This window comes from Mesitornis unicolor, unplaced genomic scaffold (genome assembly GCF_000695765.1).
Source record: "Mesitornis unicolor isolate BGI_N332 unplaced genomic scaffold, ASM69576v1 scaffold31349, whole genome shotgun sequence".
Taxonomy (NCBI): Eukaryota; Metazoa; Chordata; class Aves; order Mesitornithiformes; family Mesitornithidae; genus Mesitornis; species Mesitornis unicolor.
In genome coordinates this window covers 28913-55381 of record NW_010208486.1, presented here as the reverse complement: position 1 = coordinate 55381, position 26469 = coordinate 28913, and the positions used below count along the sequence as shown (strand labels likewise).

Genomic DNA, 26469 nt, shown 5'->3' with positions numbered 1-26469 from the left:
AACAGGAAATGATGCAGCAGATATCTAAGGACAACGTTTGGTGACAGCAAAAGGAGCTCAGCCTCTTGCAAGCAGACACTGCACTGTTTTGCAGCTTGTTCTCTATGAAGCATTATTCTCATTTCATCCTAGTTCTAAAGAAGACATCTACTATCTAGCCAAATCACAAGTATTTGTTACACAACACTGATTTTCAGACTGTTCAAGACCCCTTTACTATGCTTGGGTTTTTTTTCTAGTTCTGGGAAGACTGACATGGCCTTCTCCAACCAAAGGGCATTACCCTCCTCCTACAAGAGGGCAGAATTTGTTCCTGAGTTTTTGAAAAGCTCTAAAGTGTAGCCTGACAGGATTACTAGCGAGGATTATGCAAGGCACTGTTAAAGAACTACTCCAGAAAATGAGAGGGGGAACAGGTCAGCAGTCAAAACTCCCTCCTCACAATGTCACGCTGATCTGTAGTAGAGTCTTATGAGTTGAAGACTCATAAGAGGAAAAGAGGCAATATTTGTGTTTTCGGCTTTCTAAAAAGAACTAAAATGTTATGGACTAAAGTAATCCCTCCGTTCTTCTTTTGTTGTTTGGTTTTTTTTTCTTTTTTTTTTTTTAGGTTAATATATAACAGAAAACAGTACATAAAAGGTTCAGTTTCAGAGGGAGAGAAGGCGGGTGGTTTACATGTCAGGCCAAATTAAGATCCCATTACTCACATTAGAAAGCAGTTACACAAAAGACCCCAGTTACTTCAGTGGGATTAATCACAGGGTAAGGTTCCACTCAAACTGAATGAGTAGCAAAATTTGTCTCTAAGTTACATTCAGTTAATATTTTAGAAATCCTAGATAATCTGCATAAATATACACCACCTCCATAAAAGACAAGTTGTAACAGTCAAAGTTCATTGTATTTTTGCATTAAAATGTATATTCTGTATCCTAAGAATCTTAAATTTACCAGTCATTGCAATACTGTATGAAAAGAGTTTCAGAACATAATCTTCATGCAATTAGAGATAATAATCTAAAAATCTAAATATTTTCTTACATTACTAGGAACAAGATATCTGAATGAAGTCATTGTAAAATGACAGAGAATCTTACTTGGCTTAACAGTTTTGAAACTCCTTTAGCATGTTCAAAATCTGGTCTTCCAAGTACAGCAGGCTCCTTATTCATCTCTCCCCTTCCTTTCTTGTATTCAGCCTTAAAATAATTTAAAATTAATCACTATTACATTGTTTGGGTTTATTTTATCAAGAGAAATGTAAGTATTAAAGCTAGTGGAAAACACCTCATTTAGTGATCTGCACTGACTCTGCTTTCAGAGTGGTTCTAACCAGCTCTGAAAAATAAGTCCTTCTTGGGCTTCAGCTCCTTAACAACATAACATTTATTTATTGCAAGACGCAATGCACAGCATTCACGAAATTCAACTTTAACCAAATGCATAGCTTAAGCCTGAGAAATAATGTTCTCCCAATCGAGGCAGAGTGAGTTACAGTGGCCTGGCATTTCTTATGACAGGGTCTGCAGTTTACACAAGATTATTTGTAGTAGCTGAAACTAGTCTTGAAACAAAACTAGGCTGAAGGGCAGCTTTTTTGAAATGTAAGGTCAAATTCCACTCTCGGTTTTAGCACTGCAACCTTGCTGGATGTCAGTGAGGTTGCACTAGTGTAACAGAGCGGAATTAGTCCCACAGGGCTGGTGTTACGTGATCTTTCCAGCTGAACTGCCTCCCATGCAAATTGCTGCAATTTTTTTCCACAGTGCATTAGAAAACACAAATGAACTGACAATAGGTGCTTTGCGATATCACGAACTAAATTACCCACTGCCTGAAATAGGCTTCTTGCATTACTCAGGCACTGTGAATCAGCAAGGACACGTCATAACAACAGACTGAGAGAAATAGAAGTCCCAAAGCCACTCTAACTCAAAGGAGTCTTGAACAGCAATGAGTAGATTTGGGTGTTGAACATAAGACTTAGTAGAAGTTCTTGGTTTTCAGAAAATCCTGAATATTCAAAAGGTGAATCTCAGGTCTCTTAAAAATGTCTCTCCATAGGTGCCTAGTCAGTCTTATAAGAAACTATTAGCAGTTACTTAACATTTTAGCTCAGGGCTTTTAACTTTTATATATATACATAGGACTGTCTACAATAAAATATTAAATTGCATCACACGTTGCTGCTTCTCAAACTGCTCCTTGACCTATCCATTAGCAGATGTCACGGTGGGAGGGAAAAGAATTTGAGAGGGGAGGGCAGGGCAGCCCCCATGCAAGAGGCAGCGTGTTTGCACAGCTCTCAGAAGGACAGCGGGAAATTGCATTTCCCTGTTGCTGCCAGCTGAGATGGGAGGAGGAAAGGGAGTCCTGGGATGTGAGCTTCTCTCGTACTGAGGTGAAAAAAAGCTTCATATGTCTTCTGAAGTGCAGTACGACCATGACTTATTTTGAGAATGGTTATCATGAATAAAGCTGAAACAAAACCAACTTTAATAAGTTTAACAATGTCTTTAGATCAACTGCAAAGGTCTTACTGTCAACATCAAAATAGAAGAAACCCGTGACTTTGCAAGGGGTTTTTTGTTGGGTTTTGGGGTTTTTAAATCAAACTTCCACATCAGATTTGGGGTTGCAGGTTTTCTGCTTATGACATTTTAGAATTTCAGCAGCATTCTAAACAATCTGACTAAAATCTGAATAAATAAAATAATATATCTCAAAACCACAAACACAGTAACAGGAGAACATACATCACTTATTAACTTTGTTATCCCAGTTGCTATCTTTATGTCTGGTCTGTTCAGCACTTCAGTATATCTATGAGTATCTTGCACATCCTTCTTATAGGATACCTGTGAAACAAAAAACAGTTTTGTTTAAAATAAACAAAAACAGTTGAAGTTTATAAATAATCTTTGAATGACATATGAACTCAGCTATCAAATTCAGTAGAACTCTGTCTAATTTATTCTAACACAGTCCTGCTTGACAGGGATTACGTAGTAAGAGACACACACAGGTTAGCAGGAAAAGGAAAAAATTCAGAAGCATAAAATACAATATTAAAATGAAAAATGGCTTTGTTTAAGAGGTAGTAGAAAATGAAAGCTCTGCATAGACCCAAGTATTAAGTTTTAACATTAAATTTCAGAGGTCTTCTAAGAGTACATCATTTTTTTCTACTCCGTACCATTTTTCAATATAAACTAAACCCCACTATGATACTGAGCATGCAGCCTCACAGACTGCAGCTACACTGAACAGAAACTGCAATTCTACCACGGTGAATGTCTACCTCAGCAATAGGCAGGCATGTAGCTGATCTGTAATTCGATGACACAACTCCACACCAGCACCCCTCACTCCCCACAACTGCACTTATCTGCTCCTTTACACAATCACAGGAACAAGAAAGCTGAGTGTTCCAGTATGTGGAGTCGGAGACTGAATCCTTCTGTTTGTGGAAAAACCACTACTATAATGAATGGGCTCAAAAAACTTTGGCCAGAAGGCTAAACCACAGGTAGGAGATTCCAAACATTCTCCATTTAGCAAAGCGATCGTAGGAATAGAATAGGCCTCAGGGACATATCAGAGCTCCAAGACCACAAGTTATCCCTCTTCTCCCTCTTCAGAGTCTGTAGACTTTTTCCTCTCCCTTGCTGTAGCACATGTGCTAATCTAAGCCAATTTCCAAGAGCTGTCTTACTGAATTATTCTGAATGATTAAGAAAATCATCCCTGGTATTCAACAGTGTCCAAGGAATGGAAGTTCCACGCAGAAGTTAGAAAACACAAAATAAAGACTACAGGAAGCAGAAAGTATGAGAAAAATTCCTGATTTACTCAACAGTTTTTTAGATTTTCTTCTGTTGAAGCTTTACCTCCACATCTAGCTCATATTTCCAGTGTAAACTTTTACTCTGGGTACAATGCAACAAACCCATAAACTGCAGCACCCAACGACAAATATAATTTGTAGAAATGTTATTGCAAAAAGAAAAGGAAAAAAATCTTACTTTTTGGCAAATATTTTACAGGCAACAGGAAATTAATTTTGTATCCATATGGCTTTGGCTAAGTAAACAAGCTAAATAGCCTTCACCATTGGCCACTGGCCCACAAATAGATCTTATAATTTTTAACCTACAGTGAGTTACACACAAGCGTAATCACTGATAAAATAAATAATAAGTTGGATGAATACAGCCCAAAGTAACACCTACCAAGAAAATAGAAACTGTTTCTTACAGATTGTTAAAACTGCTGGAAGTTTTGTTTTGGTTAGGTTTAGATTTCCTCTATTTTTTTAAGAAACTAGATGTACAGACCAGCATTTGCAATTCAGGGCTTTACATGAATTTAGTTAATTATATGCTGTTCATCCTAATGACCACATGAGGTGAGGTGAAAACCACAAAGGCAGCAGAAACAGGTTTCTGAATAGCACCCTATCATCCATGTAAATTGCAAATTAAAGGCCAGCATATGTGCTCAAAATAGAAATTAGGAATGGAGTGAATTTAACAACAGAGAATCAAGAATAGTGGTGATAAAGTTGAGGAAATGTGGTCACTTATTGCTTCCAAATGGCATGATCATATAGTACATTAAATAATGGATAGTGGTTAATTTCAGGGGGAAAACGGGGGGTGGGGGAAAATAAGACAGTGACAGTCCTTTATATTTCACCATTTTCAATAATATTAGATGCAAGGCCAATTGCTATAGCTTTCCCTGAGTGAATTATTATTCTTTCTGCACCTAAACCAGTATACCTATTACTTATGTTTGAGGGAAAGTCATCTAGCATTTTACAAATGTCTGCAATATATATTTGCTCCATTCTGCAGCTTGTCATACTCCAGTGAGAATAAAAATGTTATGCAGCAGAACAGTAGTTTGTCAGAGGTAGGCCAAAGAAAGAAAAAATATGTTTCCCATTTCCTGAATAACCCCAATCCCTGGATGCTGACCCTTTCCCATCAGGTCAGTGTGCTGGCCTCTATTACACAGCTGCTATTCTGTTCCATCCACTGATTCTTTTTATAGTGCTATGTTAGAACACTAAAACCAGAGCGATTGCTGGAGAGCAGGGGAACAGATGTAAACAGGGCAAAGCAAACAGCCTGCTGTGTGCACCCATGGGCATCGAGAAGATGGAAAGTGGAAAAGCCTGCGAGAAGACAAAATGAAGCCTGGTCAAGCAACAAAAGAAAGGAAACAGCAGAAGCACCCAAGGAAGGGGACATCTTCTCTCCTGCATTAGTTCAACCCCTTACCAAGAGGCTCAAATCCTGACTGGGACCTCCAGGCATTACACAGTGACCTTGCTCAGTCTTCACTTCGAAGGGCTACTCAGGATCTACCACAAAGACCATCACCGAAGGCTCAATAATTAATCCTTTTTATGAGGACCACAGGTCTATGAAACATCTGCACAAACTGACCTTTGCATAGGAAAAAGTAACTGAGACAGTATACTGACAACTTAAGAGCAGCAGTGGAAGACCTAAATGGAGAGTTACAGCAGATCAGTGGGAAACGTGAGCAAGAAAGAAGCTGGGACAAAAAGGGAAAAAACATCTACCTAGTTGTGAAGTTGCAAGCAGTAATTTACAAATATTAACTAATCTTAGTTTTTCTACCCCAATTTGAAATTACAATTAAAAGTGATTACATTGTCGAATTATTTTTTTTTAAATGATAATATGAACAAAAGCTTTTTCTTGTCTTTGATCCCAAACGTGGTTACATACTCTGAATTGCCAGTAGTTTTTGCAAAGTGTGGAAAATAGTCAGGGCTCTGTCATAATTAGTAGAGTAATTGTAATTGGGCCAAACCTCCAGCTCTTATAAAAAGGCATAAGGTCCACTGAGGATAAACGTGCCTACTTACTCCAGCTGAGCATTCTGAAGATGCTTCACCTTTCATCATGGTGCCAGTGCACTGGAATGCATTACAGTGCTACAAAGTAAAGAGATTTCTAACAAGGCTGCAAAACATCTCAGGTTATCAATCAACACACACGGTGACTCAAGCACACCTAGCTTTAAAGGACTCAGACCTTTCCTGCAGTCCTTTGCCTTCTCCCCTATTCAAATTCCAATACTATTCCAAATTATAGGTAGTAAATTCTTAAAATACGCACAAGCAGCTATGAACATACTTTGCCTTCTTGAGATGCACTCTCAGAAGTCAGGAAGGAGCTGGGCACACCTATCTGCAAGACAATTTGTCTCTCACTGTTCGTCTCTGCTTAGTATTTTCTAAGAGCTGCAAGTCCACTAACTAATGGCCTGCCAGCTGTGTCTCTGTCCCTTTTCCTCTCATCTGCACTTTGGGGTCCATCAACACTAAGAAAATGACTAGCTGGTGACAATCATCACTGGCAACAGCTTTTCTGATCCCCACTCAAATGGTGTTGAAAACTGTTTCCCGGCTTGCATAGAAGAGAAAAACACATTTCTGGCCCATTACAGATTGATGCAGTCATCCTTTCCAGTAATGGGCTTGAAAATTGATTGGTCCCAATTACATCAGGAGTAAACACATCATTTTCAGCACCAGTTGGAAGTGGTCCAGTGGGACCTGCTGTTGACAACCACTGTCAGCAGAAAGTTAGACAGTGAAAGGTGATTTTTCTAATGCAGATGCTGAACAGAGAGCCAGGAGGAGCTTGAGTTTAACATGATCTGCATCAAAACAAAAACTGACATTTTGGTATGTTATTGATGGTGTTCAAGCACATCAAGTTTAAGATCCAATGGTCTGACCTTATCAGAAAGCACATAAATTTTTTTTGTGAATTTTGACTGCACAACATCCTGAACATGAAAAAAGCTTACTCCTAAGACAATACAAACTTGTTAAATATTCAAATTTATATAGTCAGTGAAACATTATAAATTACTGCTACTGACATCATATGGACTGCCAAAAGCATACATACACATCAAAAGTTTGCACAACTGTCAAGTAACATTTTAAAAGCAGCACTGTTTTGTACATAAGCATAAGTTAAAAGATGCCAGGGTTTCAACCTCAGACCCACAAACTGCCTTTTAAACGTCCACAGATGAGTCTTTTGCAGTTTTCTTATTTGTAAAATTAGAAGACCAATTCTTTATTTCATACAACGTAATGCTGTGAGAAGAATCAATAATTTTAACCAAGCAGAATATATATAATGTTGTACAAATACTTAACATTGTTTTGCTGTTCATAATGTCCAGTGATGAATCAGGTCACAGAACAGATAAAACTGTGATCTATAGCTTTGAGAACCTTCATCAAATGCCACGTGCAGCTTTTACCCAAACACAGTACGGCAAGTGTCTTCTTTGGTTTAGACACTTAACTGTCATGTCATTTCACTGTTCAATTACTTTCTTCCACCCATTTGATCCTCAGCTACACATAAGGCAAACCACTATTTTGTGACCTGTTTTCTAAGGGCCACCACCTCATTTTAGTCCCAAATTTGGAAACTTCCAGATGAGCTAAATTATATCAGCTGAGCACAGGCATAAAGTAGGCTGATGGTCCCTACTTCACTCTTCTACAAATGCCTTTGCATGCCAAAGTCACATCATTAAGATTCACTCCACAAAAACAGAAACACAACTTATAGAGAAAAGTACTCTGGTTTGGATAAACATGCATTCGTTCAAGCATTATGTAGTATTTAAATTATTTTTCAAGTAAATTCCCTATCATTATAAAAGTCACTTTTGTTCTTTTGAGAGCAATTTTATTCAGTTCTAAGTACGAAGAAGAGAAAAATGTTTTTCTCATATATGATCACATAGTTCAGGAGATTTTACAGTATTTCCCTATTATGCAGCTTCAGCCCACGCTTATACAGTGTGTTAATGACATTCAAAGTGGTGTGAAGGCCTACAGCACATGACAGTTTCAAAATGTCAGCGCAAATGTATTGTAAGTTGAATACAGTCTTAATTTTTAAAGGAAATTGCACATTTCACAGAGTTGAGTATAAATGTCAGCCTTATTTTAAGGCTGAGTAAATAGCCTTAAACACATCCTAATCCTATTAGATGCAAACCCTGCTTGTAAAGGTTGAATGGAGTTGGCAGAGCATTGTAGATAAACATGCATTCCGCTCCCATAGGTATACTGTACTGCGTGGTGGATAGAAGAGCTTTGTCCTTCTATTCCCCCAGTAGTTTCCCTCCTTTTTCCCTGCACTTTTAGAGCTCTGATTCTACAAATAGCCTGAAATAGTTCAGAAAGACAAATGTTCCATATTTGGGATGCTCACTACTCCATGCTCTGACTCAAAGATGAAAACTCATGCGGCTCTTAATTAAACCTGTACTTAAAAAACAAAAAATTTGCAGCTATTCTCCATACCCAAACAACTATCCGCAGGAGCTGTGTAACTCAGCTGAACAAGAACTGGACTTACATAACTTGCTCCTTTATGTGTGATAAAGATATATCCCCATTGCACTGTAGCTCCCCATGAGCAACTGAAAAGAATGTTGTTAAACAGATAAAATGAACTGGTTAGAGATTTATGTTGGATACAGAGGGTTTGTTTGATTTTTTTCAAGTTTGCTCAGGCTGAAAATTTCCTTCATATTTTTTCATTATTTTTAACATGCTATTAAAAGTTCTCATTTATCAAAATATCCTTCCCTCCTACATTTACCTTAATTTCCTTTTTTTTTTTTTTTGCTTGCTTTAAGGGTGAAAGAAGATGAAACAACTGAATTTAATTTACTCTCACATCTGCATCCTGCTCTCTTTAATTCTGTTACCAGGTGATGTACAGCTGTAGAAGGGGAATAGGTTTTGCACTAGCATACTAATCCTCAGACCATGATGAATTTGAGTCAAAATCTCGTCTCATATTCCTCCTGGTCCCATCACCTCCTCTGAGAGGGATTCCCATCCCTCTTCCCAACATTATTTCCTTCCCTAGTAGTCCATCATGATTGCTGTTGCTTATGGGAAGAAAAGTTCATATTCCCAGCTCCTACGCTCTGTCAATCTGACATCCTGATGCTTCCAATAGCAGAGACAGCCAGAATTCGGGAATTTTTTAATCAAGGCAGGTTGCAAATTACCACTGGGAGCTCCAATGCAGGTATTTCCCAGCAGAAGAAAAAGTTATTCTTCAAACATAATGCTTCCCTGAAGTTTTCCAGCAGCCTTTTAATCAGCGGCCAGCTGTCAAGATTCTGCACACACGGACATATATCTAACACTGACATTTAGCTTTCAGCCTACCTAACCTAAGAGTGTTTGTTATACTGTCAGCAGGGAAGATAGGATAAATGTAAGCTAACTCAAAATGAACACCTAAGCTTCATTTTCTGTATTGTTAGCAGCAAACAAATATCCCATTTATCTGAGAAATAAGAATTATAAAATCACATATCTACCTGACTTGACTCTCTTACCTAAGAAGAATGGAAATAGATCATAAACTTAAAGGTATTTAAATCAGCTGCTCTTACTGGTTTTGTGTACTCTTTAAGGTGAACTCACTATTTTAGCCAATCTTCTCCTAAAATTTACTTTTCTTATAAGTAAGCTTTTACAAAACCTAAGACATTTTTCTTCTGAGCTGTGTTTGTCTAATTCAAGAGACTAATCTTGGTAGTAATAATGGTGCATTGAGCTAGTATAAGCTAGCTCAACCATGAAACAAAACCTGACTTGAAACTAATGAAAAACATAAATGCTATTGTTAGGTTTTTTATATTGTGAAAACGTAAACTTCAAGAAGTTAACGAGTAGCTGTAAAAAAAAAAAACAACTCCACACACTTAAAAAATATTGCTAAATACTTAAATCTATCCGTAAATTATTTAAGTAAAACTACAAGAACAAATACTTTGGTCGATGGCATAAACCAAAGCCAGGCATCAAACTGAACTTTGTGGCTCAGATTCTGTAAAATAAGTCATCAACTGTTCTTTGGAACTCGTTTGATATGTACTCACGAGAAGGGATCAAAATTATTCATGTGCATAAAAGTGTGGAAGAGCAGGGCAAAAATATCCTTTTTCTCTCTGAATAGAACTCTCTAAGAACTACCCAACTGTTGACAGTGCAAGACACTGAAACCATGCTGGTGTTCATGTAAACAAAGAGTTTTATACACTTTGTAAGTACAAGTAGATACACATGAATTCAGATAGCTTTTCCTCGTAATTTTATTTCAAACTGACAGCACTTAGTAACAATTACTACTAATAAATAATAACCGTTTTCCAACACCGTTTAGAATAAAAGTCACATACCATTACTCACAGCATATTTTAAACACACATCATGTCCCAAATTACTGCAGAGCAAAGAACGTAAAAAATAGCAGCTAATGAAATACAAAAAGATTCCATACCGAGTTCATTTCAGTTAGCTATAATAGATGTATCTACCCAAAACAAGTGAGCTAATTTCAGATGGAGGAGTACTTACACCACTCTGGTATTTATTGACTTCCATGGCATGCTTAATATTTGGGGGCTCCTTCATATGTGCATAATCTGAAGTTCCTTTCTCAGCATCATGCTTTTGTTTATAGAGAACCTGAGAAGAGCAACATTATAATTCTGTGACCTCGGCAGAGCAGGTATAATAATAATAATAATAACATGAGCTGGGTTAAACTTAGCATCATAGTGCGCCTGTATTTAGGAAGAAGTGTAATAAATAATTAACCTCCTTAATGGAACCAGAACCCTGAAACAAGAGATTTCTCTGAGTCTGTTACTGCAGCAGAGGTATGAGTAGACAAGAGGAAGAGAAAGAAATATACAGAAACAGAAAATGAACCTTAACAATGTGAGAAGACAGCCCAGGGAAAAGCATAAGGGGAAGCTTTTTTTTTTTTTCCTCAAAACACACTTCAGTCTATCAGCTAAGTAAATATTTCCTCAGGATTCTTTTATCCTCTGTTTTCAATTTCTGCGCATTCCTCAAATAAACAGGTTTATATTAAATACTCATAGCCCAAATATCTATTTCTTCCACTGTTAGGAAATTACTAGCACAATACACATTTTGACTAGCCCCCAGGTACACAAAGAAAAATAATATTTACATTCAGTTGTCATAATGGTAGAAGAAAATGGAACTGAATTGTGAGTTTATAAACAAATTTATTTTTGTAATAGAAACTGAGCTCAATGTTGGGCATTCATCCAGCTTTCACTGTACTGTGTTATACTTACATATACACACACTCATGTACTAAAACTGCCTGAACAGCTGATCTTGCACTTATCCTTGTCAGAAGCTTTTACACTTATATTAAGAAAATTCACCAGGTTTTGATGCCTGAAGAAGCAGGAAGCATCAAGTAAATTCATTTTCGAATAGCTCTCAGGAGCAAGCGTTAATATAATCCCCAAGAAAACAGCAAATACTAAATAAGATTGAAAGCTGACCAGGAGGAGAAGGATTTGAAACTAAAATCCTCAATAGCAATAAAAGAATACTGTGAAAGTTTTGAGATGGGAACTCTTGACTACGGTGATTCGGACTCTTTTAGGACAGGATACTAGAACTGTGAGAAAATGTTATATCTGTTTGTGTTTAAGGCAGCAAGACTGCATCTGAGTCAGAGATCAGGGCGCCCAAGGCAATATACTAGTATCTGCCTTGACTATCTCAGATTACAAAATGATATATAGGCTGAGAGATTAAGACAAAAAGGGTGGTGGGGTTTTTTTTGCACTGCTACTATATGAATGAAAGTATCAAATTAGAAAACTTAAAATGCACCATCTCCTTACACAGTGTAAATCCATCACAATCAGGCCCCTGGGGAAACAAAACACAACTTAAATGGAAACAAAAAAATGTCTGTAACCTTCCTATACTGATTACATCTTGCAACTGGCAAAGCAAATAATCTTTAACAAGACTGAACCATCACTAGCAAATAATCCCCTGCAAAACTGTAATTACTATATAAACATACGCCACAAAAAATCTTTTGCTACCTCTCCTGCTTTACATTATCACTTTTAAGACTTTTAAGTTCTGCACTTAATAGCATTCTGAAAAGCAGATCCGTACAGATACTTCCAAAATCTACTAATTCACAGGTATTCTGTTAGATTGCTACTTTGCTGGTTCAACATCTATATTTTTCTGTTGGTGAATGGGCTATGCAATCAAGACACAAAAAAACAAAAGCACATCAACTCCCACCATGAGAAAACTAACAGAAACTACAACTGAGAGTCCAAGATCTTGGGAAAAGAAGATGACTGTTTCTTTAGCTTAATGTAGGAATATTTGACTTGCTATTTGACAGCTGTGTTCTTCCTATCTTTTCACATTATTCTTATTAATTGACTTAAGTAACCTTGAGGCAATCACAGGCTAGGGAGGAGTTCAATAGCTGTCTTGTTTAGTTTTGGACAGTTTAGTGCAGAACTATGCCCAGATCCGTAAATCAGTTCCACAGAAGCATGAAAAAATGTTTATGAGGATTATTTCATTAATATTCTTAGAATCATTATTTTACATGTTAGCATGTGTACATTTATTTCTCATTTCATGTTAATTTTCAAGGTTTAGTTAAACTGAATTTTCTTCATCAAATCCACATATGAAACTACTCTACAGAGAGATCAAGCATTATAGGTCACTGATACACCCTCTACTCTGTAGTAGCACCATTTATTAACTCCAGAAATATAAGGCAGTTATTTCAGCAGGTATGACTTCAGATTAAATTAATTTGTAAGTTTTCATTTTTTATTATCTCTCTTGCACACCCGTGTGTCAATAGGAAGCTGCATTAATGAAGGCTTTGCACTCTTTTAACTTAACTCTGACTGTTTTGGAATACTTTAAACACTATTAATTTTTTATTTTTATATCTCCCTTTATAGTCAGCAAGCTAAGCTCCAAACTTAAAATCCACAATATAGGATTTTGTAGAAGGAAATATTCAAGAACACAGAAAATGCCATTTTAATCTCTAGATTGAGAATTAGATTAGTCAGTGTGTTTGTGTAATAAGAAACTAGAGAAGTCCAAGAGACTAATACCTGCTACCATAAAAAAGAAGAAATCTTGAACTTGAGATTTGATACCATAAAATACCATGAAGAATTACATAGAACAGTCGGATAATGTGTAATATGATTGTAAATGATGCAGTAAACCACAAAAATAGCTTTGTCATAGTAAAAAAAATACATATGAAAATAAAAGAATTCTGCCCACAAGTAAGAAAAAATCAGAAACATTCTTCAGAAGTTGAAAATATTGCTTAAAATTCACTTGGTTCATCATCTCTAAAAACAAACAGAAAATACTGTTGAGCATTGACATATAGTTACTATTTGAGATATTGCCCTGTACAAAGGAGAAAATTAAACTGCCTTCAGTTTGCTTTAGATTATTCCTTTCAGATAAGAAGAAAAACAACGCAATCTCTTCTTATGGCAGAAATAAAGTGAAGAAAAAAGTGATGAAAAGCATACTTTTTTTTTTACAACATTGCTTCCCCTTCAAGCAATTTTAAATACCTTTATCTTTGTTTGTGACACCTTATTAAAAAAAATGTTCTGCGTAAAGAAGAACTAAGTATACTGGTCTTCAGACAAGTAAAAGCCTTGGCACAAAGCTAGCAATGATCAGAAATCTTCCTTCAGAAATATTTTCTACAGGAAAATTGCAATTTTTCCAGAAAAAAAATGAGGGCTCCCTGCATGGACTGCTCTCATCAACTTTATAATTTCATTGCAGAGAACAGGGAAATTGCTGGGAGCTTTGTGAGCTGGCAAGGAGGGTGAAGTTATGCGCTGGGGACAGGGACTTCTCCTGCTCTCTCCAGCTTACCCTGGGGACAGCTCTAACAAAAGAGAGAGAGAGAAGAGGAGGAAAATCTGGTTGCTCACTCTCAAGAAAGCTGTTTAGAAGATAACAATCAAAACTTCTGTGTAGAGGAAAAAAATAAATTGATAAAAGCCACCAAACTACGTGAGGCTATGAAACTCCTTTTTCATTCTCCTCAAGTATTTTTTTCCCCATTAACAGTGTCATGATTTTTTGTCAAAATTTCAGATGGACTTCCTTCTCTATGGGTATTTATTTCCATCTTCATGCCAGTTCTACATAAAAGACAAAAGAGCAAATGTGGTTTAGTCTTTTCTCTGCATCTTGAAGAGGGAACTGAGCATAAATCAGTAGAGCCAATATGAGGAGAAAGCTCCACAGGAGGAGAACCACAACCGTCAGGGTGTTGCACTCTCCATTATGGCAAGATCCTGTCAGTGCTGACATTGCATGGCTGGGACCCTGCAGAACAAAGTCTTGGCTCTGCAGACGTCAGTGACAACTGCCACATCAGTTAGAGCATGCAAAAGTGATAGATGGTGCTATGGCCACCTGCTTGCTCTGGAGAGGACAGTGAAGGGCAGCTGTAGGTGAAGAATAATTTCTTGTAAGAAAAAGAAAATTACCCTAGTTGCCTCCAAGTTCCTAATTGTGTTGCTCTTCAGATCCATGAGTGTGATCTGAAATAGTGTATAAAATAATATATTGGCCTAGATCCAGTTAGGCTGAAAACAATGCTGCTGGGCAGCAACAGTGCAGCAGCGCCATTTCCAGATCAAACATCAAATCATGAGAGAGACCATTTGCCAATGACACACCTGTGTGAGGAGATCCCAGAGCAGAGACACACCAGCCTTGGCAGTCCTGTGCCAACAGGCAGTGGCAGGGATAGTCACTTTGTGGTGTGGAGGAAGTTCTCCTTCCTCCACACCATCATCCCCAAGTCCTGACACACCTACTTGGCAGATGAGGCCATGGATCCTGCCCAGAACACAGGTTCACAGAGCAAGAAAGCACCTTCTTGATCCAGCCACAAAAGCATTCAAGCCCAGCCTTGCATTCAAGAAGCATGAAAAGGGAGTCAAAGGTGTAAATTTATTCTGATGTGGATGGGGAAGAGAACACATACTTACATTATCCAACTCTCAGGAAATCAGCACCTATTTAAAATCAACTTAATATAATTGTTCAGTGTTTGCAACAGCCTTTTTGCAGGAGAGGTGGCATAACAGCCAGACGGTGCAGTTGTCTCTCCTTCCTATAGCATACCCTTGGTCTCCTCTTGCTGACACAATGACCTGTAAATTCCCAATCCCAGCTAGACAGATGCAGCAGAAATCCTCTCTGCCATATCCTGACCCAGTTGAAATCTGAAATCCTTGTATTAGCTACTTAGGTACCACAGTGATAGGTACAATATGGATTAGATTTGAATACTGTAGAGATTTTCCACTAGAAAATCCCCTAGGATCTCTCTCAAAGTAGCATTAAATTCAGGTCCACTGCAACAGAAACCACAAGTTGGAAAAATGTGTCAGCGTATCTCTGAGTTTTATGGTAGATTATGATTTATAATGCATCTATTCCTAAGGGAATTGTATGAATTTTACAGGAGAAGTTTATGCTTAAATATAACTCATCCTATATGTTGTTTTTTTCTCTATGACTGTTAGATGATTGAAGAAAACCTTCAAAAAATATCAAATTAAAATATCAGCCTTTTCCTTAAAAGGGATTATTTGATGAATCAAATGCTTTCATTTTTACCCTCAGTTATTTATCTTTTCTGCCACATCACCGATGTTAATTAACCTCATTTGCGTAAACTAATGTAGAATGTACTCATTTGGAATGAATCCAGGAGTAAATCGGTGGCAAACTACTTAACTAATGTTTTATAAATCAAGCTAACGGTTTCAAAATGTTATACAAGTTTAATTCCCAATTTATTTCTACTGTGATTCTTCTAATCACTCACTTTACAATGAAATGTCACATTAATGTCATTTCAGCTACTGTGCCGCTTTGAGTGTGTATATATATATGAATCATTTCAAACTATGAAAACTAAAATACACTTTATGTTATTATATTTGCTTAATATAGCCTTGATTAACACATTGTTTTAAATAAAAACATTTCTCCTCAAGCTGTCCTGAAATTTCAGTTCTTTCTTTTGTTATGAATATTTTCCTTTGTTTGAACAAAAAAAAAAAACATTGCATTAGAAGAATGCATACGGATACACAATCAATAATATGGATTTAGGAGTGCGTTCACTTCACAGACTGGCTGTATTAAACTATACATAGTTAATATTTTTAAGAGAGGAGAAAGGCAAAACAAGAAAAATGTGGAAAAGTTTGGTGGACAGAAAGCCATGACCATCTATCAGACCATCTCATGAGTAAAAATGAAAATCTGTAACTTCATTCATATTACACATACTTAATACTCACAGTTCTACTGAGAGCAATGGAAGTGAAGGGTCACCTGCCTACATTAAGGGTATGACATTTTTAAGCCCCTGGAGGCAACTGAACTGGAATTCACTATTTTACTGGTTGCATGTTTTACACTATGTTCGATATACTTGATTTCATATTGCTAATTCCATAAAATTTGTTGTGAGTGGTAGTATGCAGACCATCAGAAACACATTTACTACTACCAGTAAGTGCTTTTAAAAGTCAGTAAAGTTGGTGGGCTTTATTTCCCCTTCAGGACCAAACATTTTATAAAGCTAATATAACATCCAAATTGAAATGGTTGTTATATAATAATTCTATAAATGCAATGCAATGTCACTGAATTCAGTAATTCCTTATTGCATTCATGGATTTCTAATGGATTTCATTTCACTGATTAATGCACTGCTAGTTTTAAAAATTACTGTTAATAAACATAATGAGCCAGATTGACAACAAGTGAATAGCTCTTGAATTTAAGAAGTTATGGTGATAAACTCTGGATTATAAACTCATCCAAATAAATCAAGCAGGCAATCAAGTATCTGTTCAAATTGGTCAAATGCTGTCACACAATTAATGAAAAATAATTTTTGTGATTTTCAAATTGTACCTTGCTCTGAAGTTGTGTTAATTCTTTTGCAAATACGCTATCAATTGTGGCTGGCATCTGCTGATAAAGAGAGGTGGAAAGGTTTTTCTTAGCAGCTCCTTTGTACTTCACCTACAGGGGAGGAAAAAGTGACACACAATGCAAAAATTAAGTAAGATACAGTTAGAGTATACTATAGTGGTTTGTGTTTTTTTCAATTAAATAATATGCCATAACGACCATTAGACCTGGAAAAATCTAATGACCTCTTACATACTGTCAGGCAACACCAGATTTTAAAATAATAACCTTAAAATACTTTAGGTGGATGTGTCTAATTCGTGAAGCAATATAAAGTAGCTCCTAATTAAATTCAAGAATCTTGGAGGAAGTAAGGCAAGCAAGGCAAGTTTGGGTTTTTTTCTATCCTTTATTAAATAATTTACAAAACCCAAAATTATCTTCTTTTCTATCCATTTTCCAAAGTTTTGCACAATGACAGCAATGAGATGCCAACAAAAGTATTCCACCAATTAATAAGTAGTAGCAATTAAATGTAACTGGAAAGACAGGAACATTGAATTTCACATGTCTGCCATAGTTTCTACTTAATCTGCTCATATTACAGACTCATTTTTAAATTATTTTTTATTTATTATATACTTCTTCCAGTGTTCAGTACTAGCAATTCCTCACAAAAGGGCTTTATGAGACAATTCAGAATAATAGTTCAAAATCTGGTAGGCTTTTGCTCTGGATCTAACTTTTTCAAATTCATAAAACAATAATGTCAAGTATTGCTGTGAAAGTAATAATAAGTATCAAAGATATCTTAAACAACACTGTCTAATGCCATTAATGTACTGCGCAACATATAGCTGCTCATTAGAGACTAGTTCCCCATATGTTTTACATATATCAATAACCTGCAGTAACATTTGCTGCTGTTTTCCAAAACAGAGAGCTCTTTTTCACTGCAGCAGATACGCCACTAAGAATTTCACTGTTTGAATTTTGTAAAAACAGGTTATGGGACACTAGAGGTCAGTAATTTACAAGATAAACCATCTATCACACCACTGGCTTCAGGTAATGCTGCAATAAGCAACAGAGTGCACAGCAGCATGATAACATAGAACATAAGGTTTTTAAATTCTGTATCTCTACATCTTTGGTTAATAATTAGCAACTTGTCTTTGGAATCTGACAAACTGATTGAATAAATTCTGCACATTGTGCTTTTGTAGACTATAACAGTCTGTCCCTTAGAAAGCATAATTTAATCATATTTATGTGCCACTCTTAGAAAATATTAAGATAAATAGAACAAAAATATTCATCATATGCATTTCTGTTGAATGCAGCCATAAGGCAAACAGATGTATTTCAGAAACAGAATATAGAATGTACATAAATTACAGAAGTCCAGACAGGGATATTGGGATGTTCTTCATCATAATCATAAAGTTAGGAAAAAAAGCTGAGGCATCAAAAATTTAAGTCTTCCAAGGTTCGCAGCAAGAGAAAAATAGCTCAGAACCAGCAATTCCTTAACAAAAGCAACTCTATCTGGTAAAACTCCTGCTGCTGTTCTCACCCGGGAAAAATAATGAGATGCAATCCTACAACAACTTGCACCTGGGACACAAAAAGCTGGCAGCAAACTCTGCTCTGGTATTTTGGAGGCTGTCATTCTTTCTTCACCACTACAGTTGTGCCTGTGTGTGCGTCTGTGTACACAGGAAGACCTAAAAACCCTGATATGGGTATGCCTATCCATGTATGCAAGTGCTCAGGTGACCTGCAGATGGCATTGACCTGAGGTCTGGTCCAGCCCCCTCCCGGAAGAAGGACAAGAGTTTCCTTCGCTCCTGCTTGATAGTCAGGCTGTGAATTCTCCACAGCAGTGAAACTACACACAGGTATCATTTGAAAACCTCATCACTGCAGAATAACTCAGTTTATCCATCCATAAAATGCAATAGCTAAGACTGCCTCAGAACCATTAATAATATATCTTTGAATCCCAGAATGAGTCTGTTGCATAATTCCAAATTATTGTTACTCATATATACAGTATACACTAATTACAGTGCTTTAAGTCACTTTAGCTTTAAACAGAATTGTTATTTGAAATAAGACATCCTTCCCCTGCTAAAGAAAAATACTCAAATCAGAGTGTTTTTATGAGGGCTAAGAAGCAAACAGAATTCTTCAATCTTTATGTCTTACCTCAGAAATAAAAGCACCAAGACTTTTCACATGTTTTAGTTGTAGGGTGTCAGGTACAAATATGCACTTGCCCTTAGATTTTTTAAACTCTTCTTTATAGTGTATCTACAAAGAAGAGGGGAAAAAAAAGGTTAATTGTTCTTAGAAAAATCAGTATAAAACAAATAATGGCTACTATTATTATTGTTGTTGTTATTTTATTTATAGATACTATGCTGGGTGGCTTGCAAATACCTCAGGCTCTAGCAGGGGGATTGCACTAAATTGCCTTCAGAGGTCCCTTCCAACCTCTACCATTCTGTGATTCTGTGGAACAAATTAGGCCACACAGGGAAATACCCAGATTTCACACACCAGGGCTATGTAAAACTCACAGAACTCTTTAATAATAAAGATGAAAAAGATACTATTTTTTTCTACATCTACAGCACATTTTCATCAGTGTCTGTAGATGTTCTAATATCTCCAAAGAAAAGATAACTGAAGTATTTTCTCCGTGACGTCAAAGATAAAATTGTTTAACTTCTAACCCAGATTTAGCAAGCACAGAATCTGTATAACACAATCAAAAGCCACTGCCAAAAGCTTTATGAACCCAAGAGTTAGATGAAGCAATTCAGAGGCCACTGCCAATTCATTGCCTCAAAGCACTCCAACAGTCATGACATACAGGTAATATTTAAGTTTAAGAGTATTTTAATATGAAATAGAACCATTTTTATGTCATAAGTATGCACAAGAGAAACAATTTTTGAAGCAAAATACAACAATGTATTTTAGGGGGGAAAAAGTGCTTTTTAAAAAAAAAAAAATCTGAACAACCTACCAACATTTTTCTTACCATGGGGCAAGCAATACAGGTAGGTATAGAAAGCAGTTGTCTAAGAATAATCACATGACTGTTGGTGAAGTCAGCATTACAGTTTGTATTGGTGAGAATGCGAGGGGATGAACCCCATGGACATGGTGAATGTGGAGGGATCTTTATTATTATGGAAGAACTGCATGTCTATGATGAGATGGACTAAAAAACATTTTAAAGACCAACCTTACATAGATAGCCTTAAATGTTTTTAGTGATCTTTATTTCTTCATTCACAGAATAGTTTAGTTCAATGCAAGATGAATTATTTAGTATTAAGCTTTCATGGTTATTATCTGCTACCATTTCTCTAACCTCATTTTCACATTCTGAACAACAGCAGCTTGCATTTATGCACTCTAGACTTGCTGACAAGCACTGACAGAAGCAATATGATCTGCATCTGAGCATTACAGAATTATGCAGTCTTAATTTCCTCTTTCTCTGAATCCTTAATGGGTATCACAAGACTTATTCTATGCCCCTCTACAGGGACTTGGAAAATTCACGAGAAAGATGGCAGCTCACACAGAATCAGCTCCTGCACTTTCTGATGCAAACTTTTTGCCCACCGCAAAATGGATTACATAATGCCAAATTAATCTCAGACTGATGACTACATAATCCTCACATGGGAAATAATTTTGGTTACTATTGAGCTCATCCAGGTTTGGGCTATGGAAGGAATCTACATCTCATTACCAAATCATATTATCTGCCCTTGTAGATTACTGTGTATTCTAAATAAAAACTGTTCGGTGAACAATGAGTGTAAAATTACTGTATGTCATCATTTTACTCAGGAACACACAAATCCAATGGCTCATGTAAGCTATGCATGACACTGTACTCCAAGGTAATCACAGCAATACACAGAAGGGGCAGTTTTATGATAAGCATGAGCACACACTTACTGCCAACCTGCACACATGGACCAGCACGCACACATGTATTTGCGGGGCGCAGAAAGGTGGGAGAAGAGAATGTGTACATAAACAGTTTTTTAAAAAGCTTCATATAATTATGGTCATTCATGGTGATACAGCTGAGAAATGACATGAAAAAGCTGACTGTCTACTGGTTAGGTTTGATTGAGTTCTCGGCAGGGGGAGATGGGGGAGTCTTGCTGCTCACAACTTAGATAAATCACCCACAGAATACTGAGAACTGGCTGTATTACATCCATTTTAATTATAAAGCAAGAATTACATTTAAAAATCAATCATGAAAGCCTTCTAAGGTATCTCTTAATTGAGGGGATGACATGACACAACTAGAAGAAACAATCACAGCCATTCTACTGTAGAAGTCATGCTTTCAAAATAATCAAAAGCAGTACAGGACTAATGCCATCTCTTTACTCCTATATTATTTGCGTTTATTATACTCAGCCATAGAGGCCACAAAATGCAAATAGGCTCAAACGAGCAATTTAAAGAGGACATATAACAAAATGTGTGGTCAAACTCTGATCCAACACACTCCGTTCTGCTACAAAAGTGTCTGCATTGCTTGGAATCAGGAAGGTGGAAGATTAAATGGGATAAGTATAATGAAGTCATGACATATGCACTTAAAAAGCATATTTATTGTAAATGACATAAGCAAGAGGCTTAAAAGGTTGGCTATGACTGAACATAACCAGTGACTGAAAGGAATATGCAGAGAAGTTAATATTCCCCTTCAAATTTTGGGGTTACAAATTCAAATGACTGAAATACTGAATAGGAAATTTTGCCTGTGAGTGATTTACTCTTTACCACAAAAATACACTGTTTAGGTTGAGCAGATCTGCTAAGCCTTGTGAAAAAAACAGATAATAGGAAAAATTTGCAAATTATGGCCTGGATCCACCACTGCTCTTTTTGTATACTTTTGAGGTCCAATAGCTCACTAAAGGCCTAACTTTTAATAGGTCTCTCCTGATCCCTTTCTTCTCCCTGACTCATCATAAAACTACTCTGACCAGCAGCACAGCTATTCAGTAAAAGTGTATTAAAATTCCTAGACAACCACCGAAACACTAAGCTTCAAATTGCATTTTTTTCTTAATGCATGTTATATGGCAATATCAACTTTGTAAGACAAGAGCATCCATGCTAGACCAAAAGGGAACTTTTTTCCACTGAGAATTCCCTTTCCAACCCTACATTTCTTAATTTATAATCTCTCACAACAGCAAGAGCTGTGTCAGACCACAGATCTATCGAATACAAAATCCTCTGTGGCCACAGAGAAACCTAGAGAAAAGTACAAGAACAGGGCAAGCATACAGTATCGTTGACTCACAGTATTCTACTAGTCTCCAACAATTTGGACGACACAGTCCACCAGAGTTGTGACTAGTAATGGTGAGCACAGAGGAACAGCTCCACTCCGAATTAGGTGGTCACAACTCTGCTGTTATCAGTGGAAAGGCACTTTGTTTCTGCACATGACTCTAGGTCTCTTTGGCCCTTGCTTTATGACAAACAGATACGTCAAAGCAAATTTGAACTCTGTACAAGAGTAGTAAACGGCAAGTAGTAGTGCTTCTTGCTATAGGGAAAAAGAAACACTGGAACCATACATTACCAAAATTCAGCAGAATCTTCTGAAGCAGAGGGTGTCTCTCTACCAACAGCCATTATGATAGTTTGTCCAATGATCACTTTATTCATATAATAATTCCCCTCTCGGCTCATAACAGTATTCACAACACACCACACAATCAAAGCACAGAAGACATGAAAATATACCAAAATATAAGTAATACAAGCAAATGAACAGGCTGAATTTCAATATGGATGAGAAAAGGCCTGGAAAGGAAGGCAATTCATATAAATCAAACACACATGATGGTTTTGAAAATATCTGTGGAATAAAACTGCATAATGGAGGGAGATTAAATGAAATGGCTTTAGGGACAAAAATCCAGGGGGTATCACAGCCACAGAACAAACATCTGCCAACCTCAAACGAAAACGGGGATTTCCTCAAGAACTGGAGCACATAAACACTTCACAACTACCCCTATGTACAGTTCAAGGCTGACAGTTTTGCATGCACTAAGAGCTGCCATTGTAACACTTTCTTAAAACCATACTGCTAAATTAAATTCAGCCTGCAAAGAATGCAGGGCAAGCATAGTGCAGCCCCAGTATCTCAGTTATGAGCACTCCTGGCACTGTGTTCTGGTGGAGGAGCTGTGCTGACAGTTCCACCAGCAGAAAAGGACACCCAGTCCTGTGCTCGGCAAGGACACAGGCTGCTGCCCCAAGGTCATCTTAGGGAGAAACTGCAAGCCTCATAAAACCATAGTACACATAAAATGTAGAGATGTACACCAAAGATACAACCACACAAACAGCCATTTGCACAAAGATTCATGGTAAAAATTATAAAGAATATATTAAAAGTTCTGAACATTAACGAGTCAAAAATCAAAGGCAAGAATGTAATCTCCTTGCAGTTTATTGGTCTCCACAATGAAGTGATGAAGTGTGCAGGATGAGGAACTTATCCTCCAGCACAAAGGACTTCACTGGTCATAAGAAATTCCAATTATAGCAAAAATTCTGGGAAACAAAGTTCACCCCCTATACATACGCATATTCCACTCAAGCCAATGAAGAAACACCTACTGATTTCAGCAGAGGCTGAATAAGGCCCAAGAACTGGATGCCATTTTTAAACATATTGCCTCTTCTTTGAAATTAAATTGGTCTGGACCACTTCATATTACTACTGCTTTGAAAGCATTAATGACACTTTGTCATTACACTTTACATATCTCAAGGAAAATTTAGCACACTTGCAGGCTAAACACATCACAATTTTTCAGCAAAAGCCCATATCTCTGAACTTCATCCCTTAGGCTTCAGAAACCAGGCTTGACTTAGTTACTCACCTTAGCTTCCAAGTCCCTGCAGAAAATCAGAGAAAATACAACCACTCCATTTACCAGTTAATTAACAGCCACAGCCAACATTACTCTTAATGGGTACACAGCACAGTAATAATCCCTTTTCAATTAAAGAAAATGTTTCTTCAGCATTTTTTAAGGAGTTTTTGCCTTTAAGAACAGCAACCATGTTTAGAAACAAGTTGCATGGAAGCAATAAATGTATTTTGGGTCTCATAAGTGCTCCAGGTCAATTTTCATTTCGGCCTCATGATTTTATGAGAATATAAAATCAACATACTCATTCAGCTTGAACAATAATGTCCCAAATCTAAATGTCAAATTATAACACAACATGGGCCAGGCATCATTTTTTTTGTTTCTTTAGAAGAACACTTATTAAAGCAAGTCACTCTCTCCTCAGTAATGTCTCTGCTGCCAGCCACCGTCCTCGCAAGAGAAATATCACTCTTAACTCATACTCACATGAAGGGACAAAGTTACTCCTCAGACACACTTTCCCAGAAGAAAACAGAAATAAACTTCCATCAAAGTAAATCTGATGCTGTCACACTGAAGCAATTGGATCTACTCCAATTTAAAATGTCTTGGATCCCATCTATCACGTTTATATAATGTCTATATCTGATCAACAGTTTTAAAAACCTATAGGAACTAAGTCAAGAATTTGCTAGCTATATAATTTTTAAATAAATTATAGCAATTCAGTGGATTCTTCCTATAAGTGTAAGTCAATAATAATACACTAAGCAGTTTTGAACATCTATCACCACAGATCAATAGATAACACTCAAAATTCACCTATTTTATTTTTATCCTTCCTTACAGCCATGTATACTGGCACCCAGTTCTGTTCTAACCAATCAAACTTCACAAGACTAGGCTATCACTAGAAAAAAATACTACATTTTCCTGATGAAATCAGACAAAGTGTTCTCATGGGAGACATCCTCTGCATGAGACCCACTTTTTGGAACATTTTTCTTCCTAGCGCCTATGTTTCATACCATGCAAGTGCTCTGAAAAGCTCATCCTTCTGCATCTGATAATTTAAGGTACCAGAGGAGGCTGTGCTTTTCTATTATTTTGTGTGCTTTTATATTTGAACATTGGATGGGCACATGCTGCACTGTACATACCTGAAAAAATACGTACTGTAAATATAAACCCATTTGAAAAGAGAAATGCAAACGTAAGGATGCAAACAGTCACTGTCACTTACATCACTTATTATTTCACTGCATTTTCGGGCCAGTTCCATATTTTTGTCTTCAATAACAGGCTTGAGGAAGACCTGCAAAAGAAAGGTAATCATTCCAGGTTTATTGTCCTAAAAGGGTAACAACAGAAGGAAGTATGTATTTTTCTGTATTATTCTATTATGTATTATTCTACTGGGGTTTAACTCACCTTGTCTTCTTCTTCCTCATTCTCATTTTCGTCTTTCCTGAGATCCTGAATGACAGATGCTCGCATTTTAATACTCTGCAGAAAACAATGAAAACTCTAAAATGGTTCAGTGCTGCAGGAAAGGGCTCAGACCCTACAGCATGCCTGGAATCAATGCTTCATCTCTGTCCTCCACTGCACTTAACTCTACCAAGGCTCCTTCCTTATTTAGGCAGCACTTGACAGTCTTTATCTGAACAATTCAGTGTGAGTGAACTGAAAGACATTGCAGATGGCCTTGCCAGCTATCAGTCGCAGCAGAGTTAATGCTTTCTTACAGATAAAATATAATTGAATGACCTATCCCAGTCAACTGTTTTTAAAATTACTAGAACACAATTAAAATATTGTGATGCAGTTAATTCATAACATAAGTAATTTAGTAAAATTAACAGGCTTAAAAGGGGAACATTGACTCAAGGGTTATGGGAAAACTGCCCAGTTCCAAGATTCAAGGCATCACCAATTCCAAAACCAGTTATCACAAACCTTTATATTGTTGATCCAATAACAGAGCTTTTTGATTTCAAAAACACACTGTTCTCATTTTCCAGTAGATGTAACTGCTAGTATATTTTTCAGTAAATCTACCTTTTCCACAAAGTATATAAAATTCCTTAAATGATTTGCATATTATGTTGGATGAAGGTTAAACGTATGGGTACATAGATACAAACACATCTGTATACTTACAAGTATACATGGCTATGTATTTACACAAACACAAATGATCCTTCACTGTTAAAAAACATCATGGTCTGCGGTCTCAAAACCAACCTTTTTCAGTATGAGATCACTGACTCCAGCTGCAATGAAACTGAAAGATATCCTTATGCCAATGGATATAGTTTCACAGTGTTTGCTTCTGTAAAACAAGCAAGGAGGTATTATAGGACCAATTGGAGTAACCAGCATTTTAACATTATCTTTCTTTCCACACTGTAGTTTGTATACTTCTCATTTTATAGAGGTCAATATTCTGAACTTATCTAGGAAAGTGATTCACCACTACGCAGCTTTGCAATCAGGCAAAGATACAAGGAATGTGTACTCTTAAAAAAACTCTACAAAGAACTTTAAGTACTTGTGCCCAAACGCAATGTCTTTAGAGCTTAT

The 26469-nt window shown here is 36.8% G+C and overlaps 1 protein-coding gene across 1 annotated transcript in view; it reads right to left on the bottom strand.

The window, feature by feature from the left end:
• The window catches only part of NEBL (nebulette), a gene marked incomplete at its 3' end in the record, with an annotated part of 65385 nt that extends 40005 nt beyond the window's left edge, over nucleotides 1–25380 (bottom strand). The window contains exons 1-7 of the mRNA XM_010192536.1: nucleotides 25315–25380; nucleotides 25127–25198; nucleotides 19139–19243; nucleotides 16928–17038; nucleotides 10466–10576; nucleotides 2760–2861; nucleotides 1101–1202 (exon numbers count right to left, since the gene is read on the bottom strand). Of these exons, the coding sequence (XP_010190838.1) occupies nucleotides 1101–1202; nucleotides 2760–2861; nucleotides 10466–10576; nucleotides 16928–17038; nucleotides 19139–19243; nucleotides 25127–25198; nucleotides 25315–25380 (669 nt within the window). The remainder of the gene's footprint in view (nucleotides 1–1100; nucleotides 1203–2759; nucleotides 2862–10465; nucleotides 10577–16927; nucleotides 17039–19138; nucleotides 19244–25126; nucleotides 25199–25314) is intronic.
• Between the last annotated feature and the right edge of the window lie 1089 nt (nucleotides 25381–26469).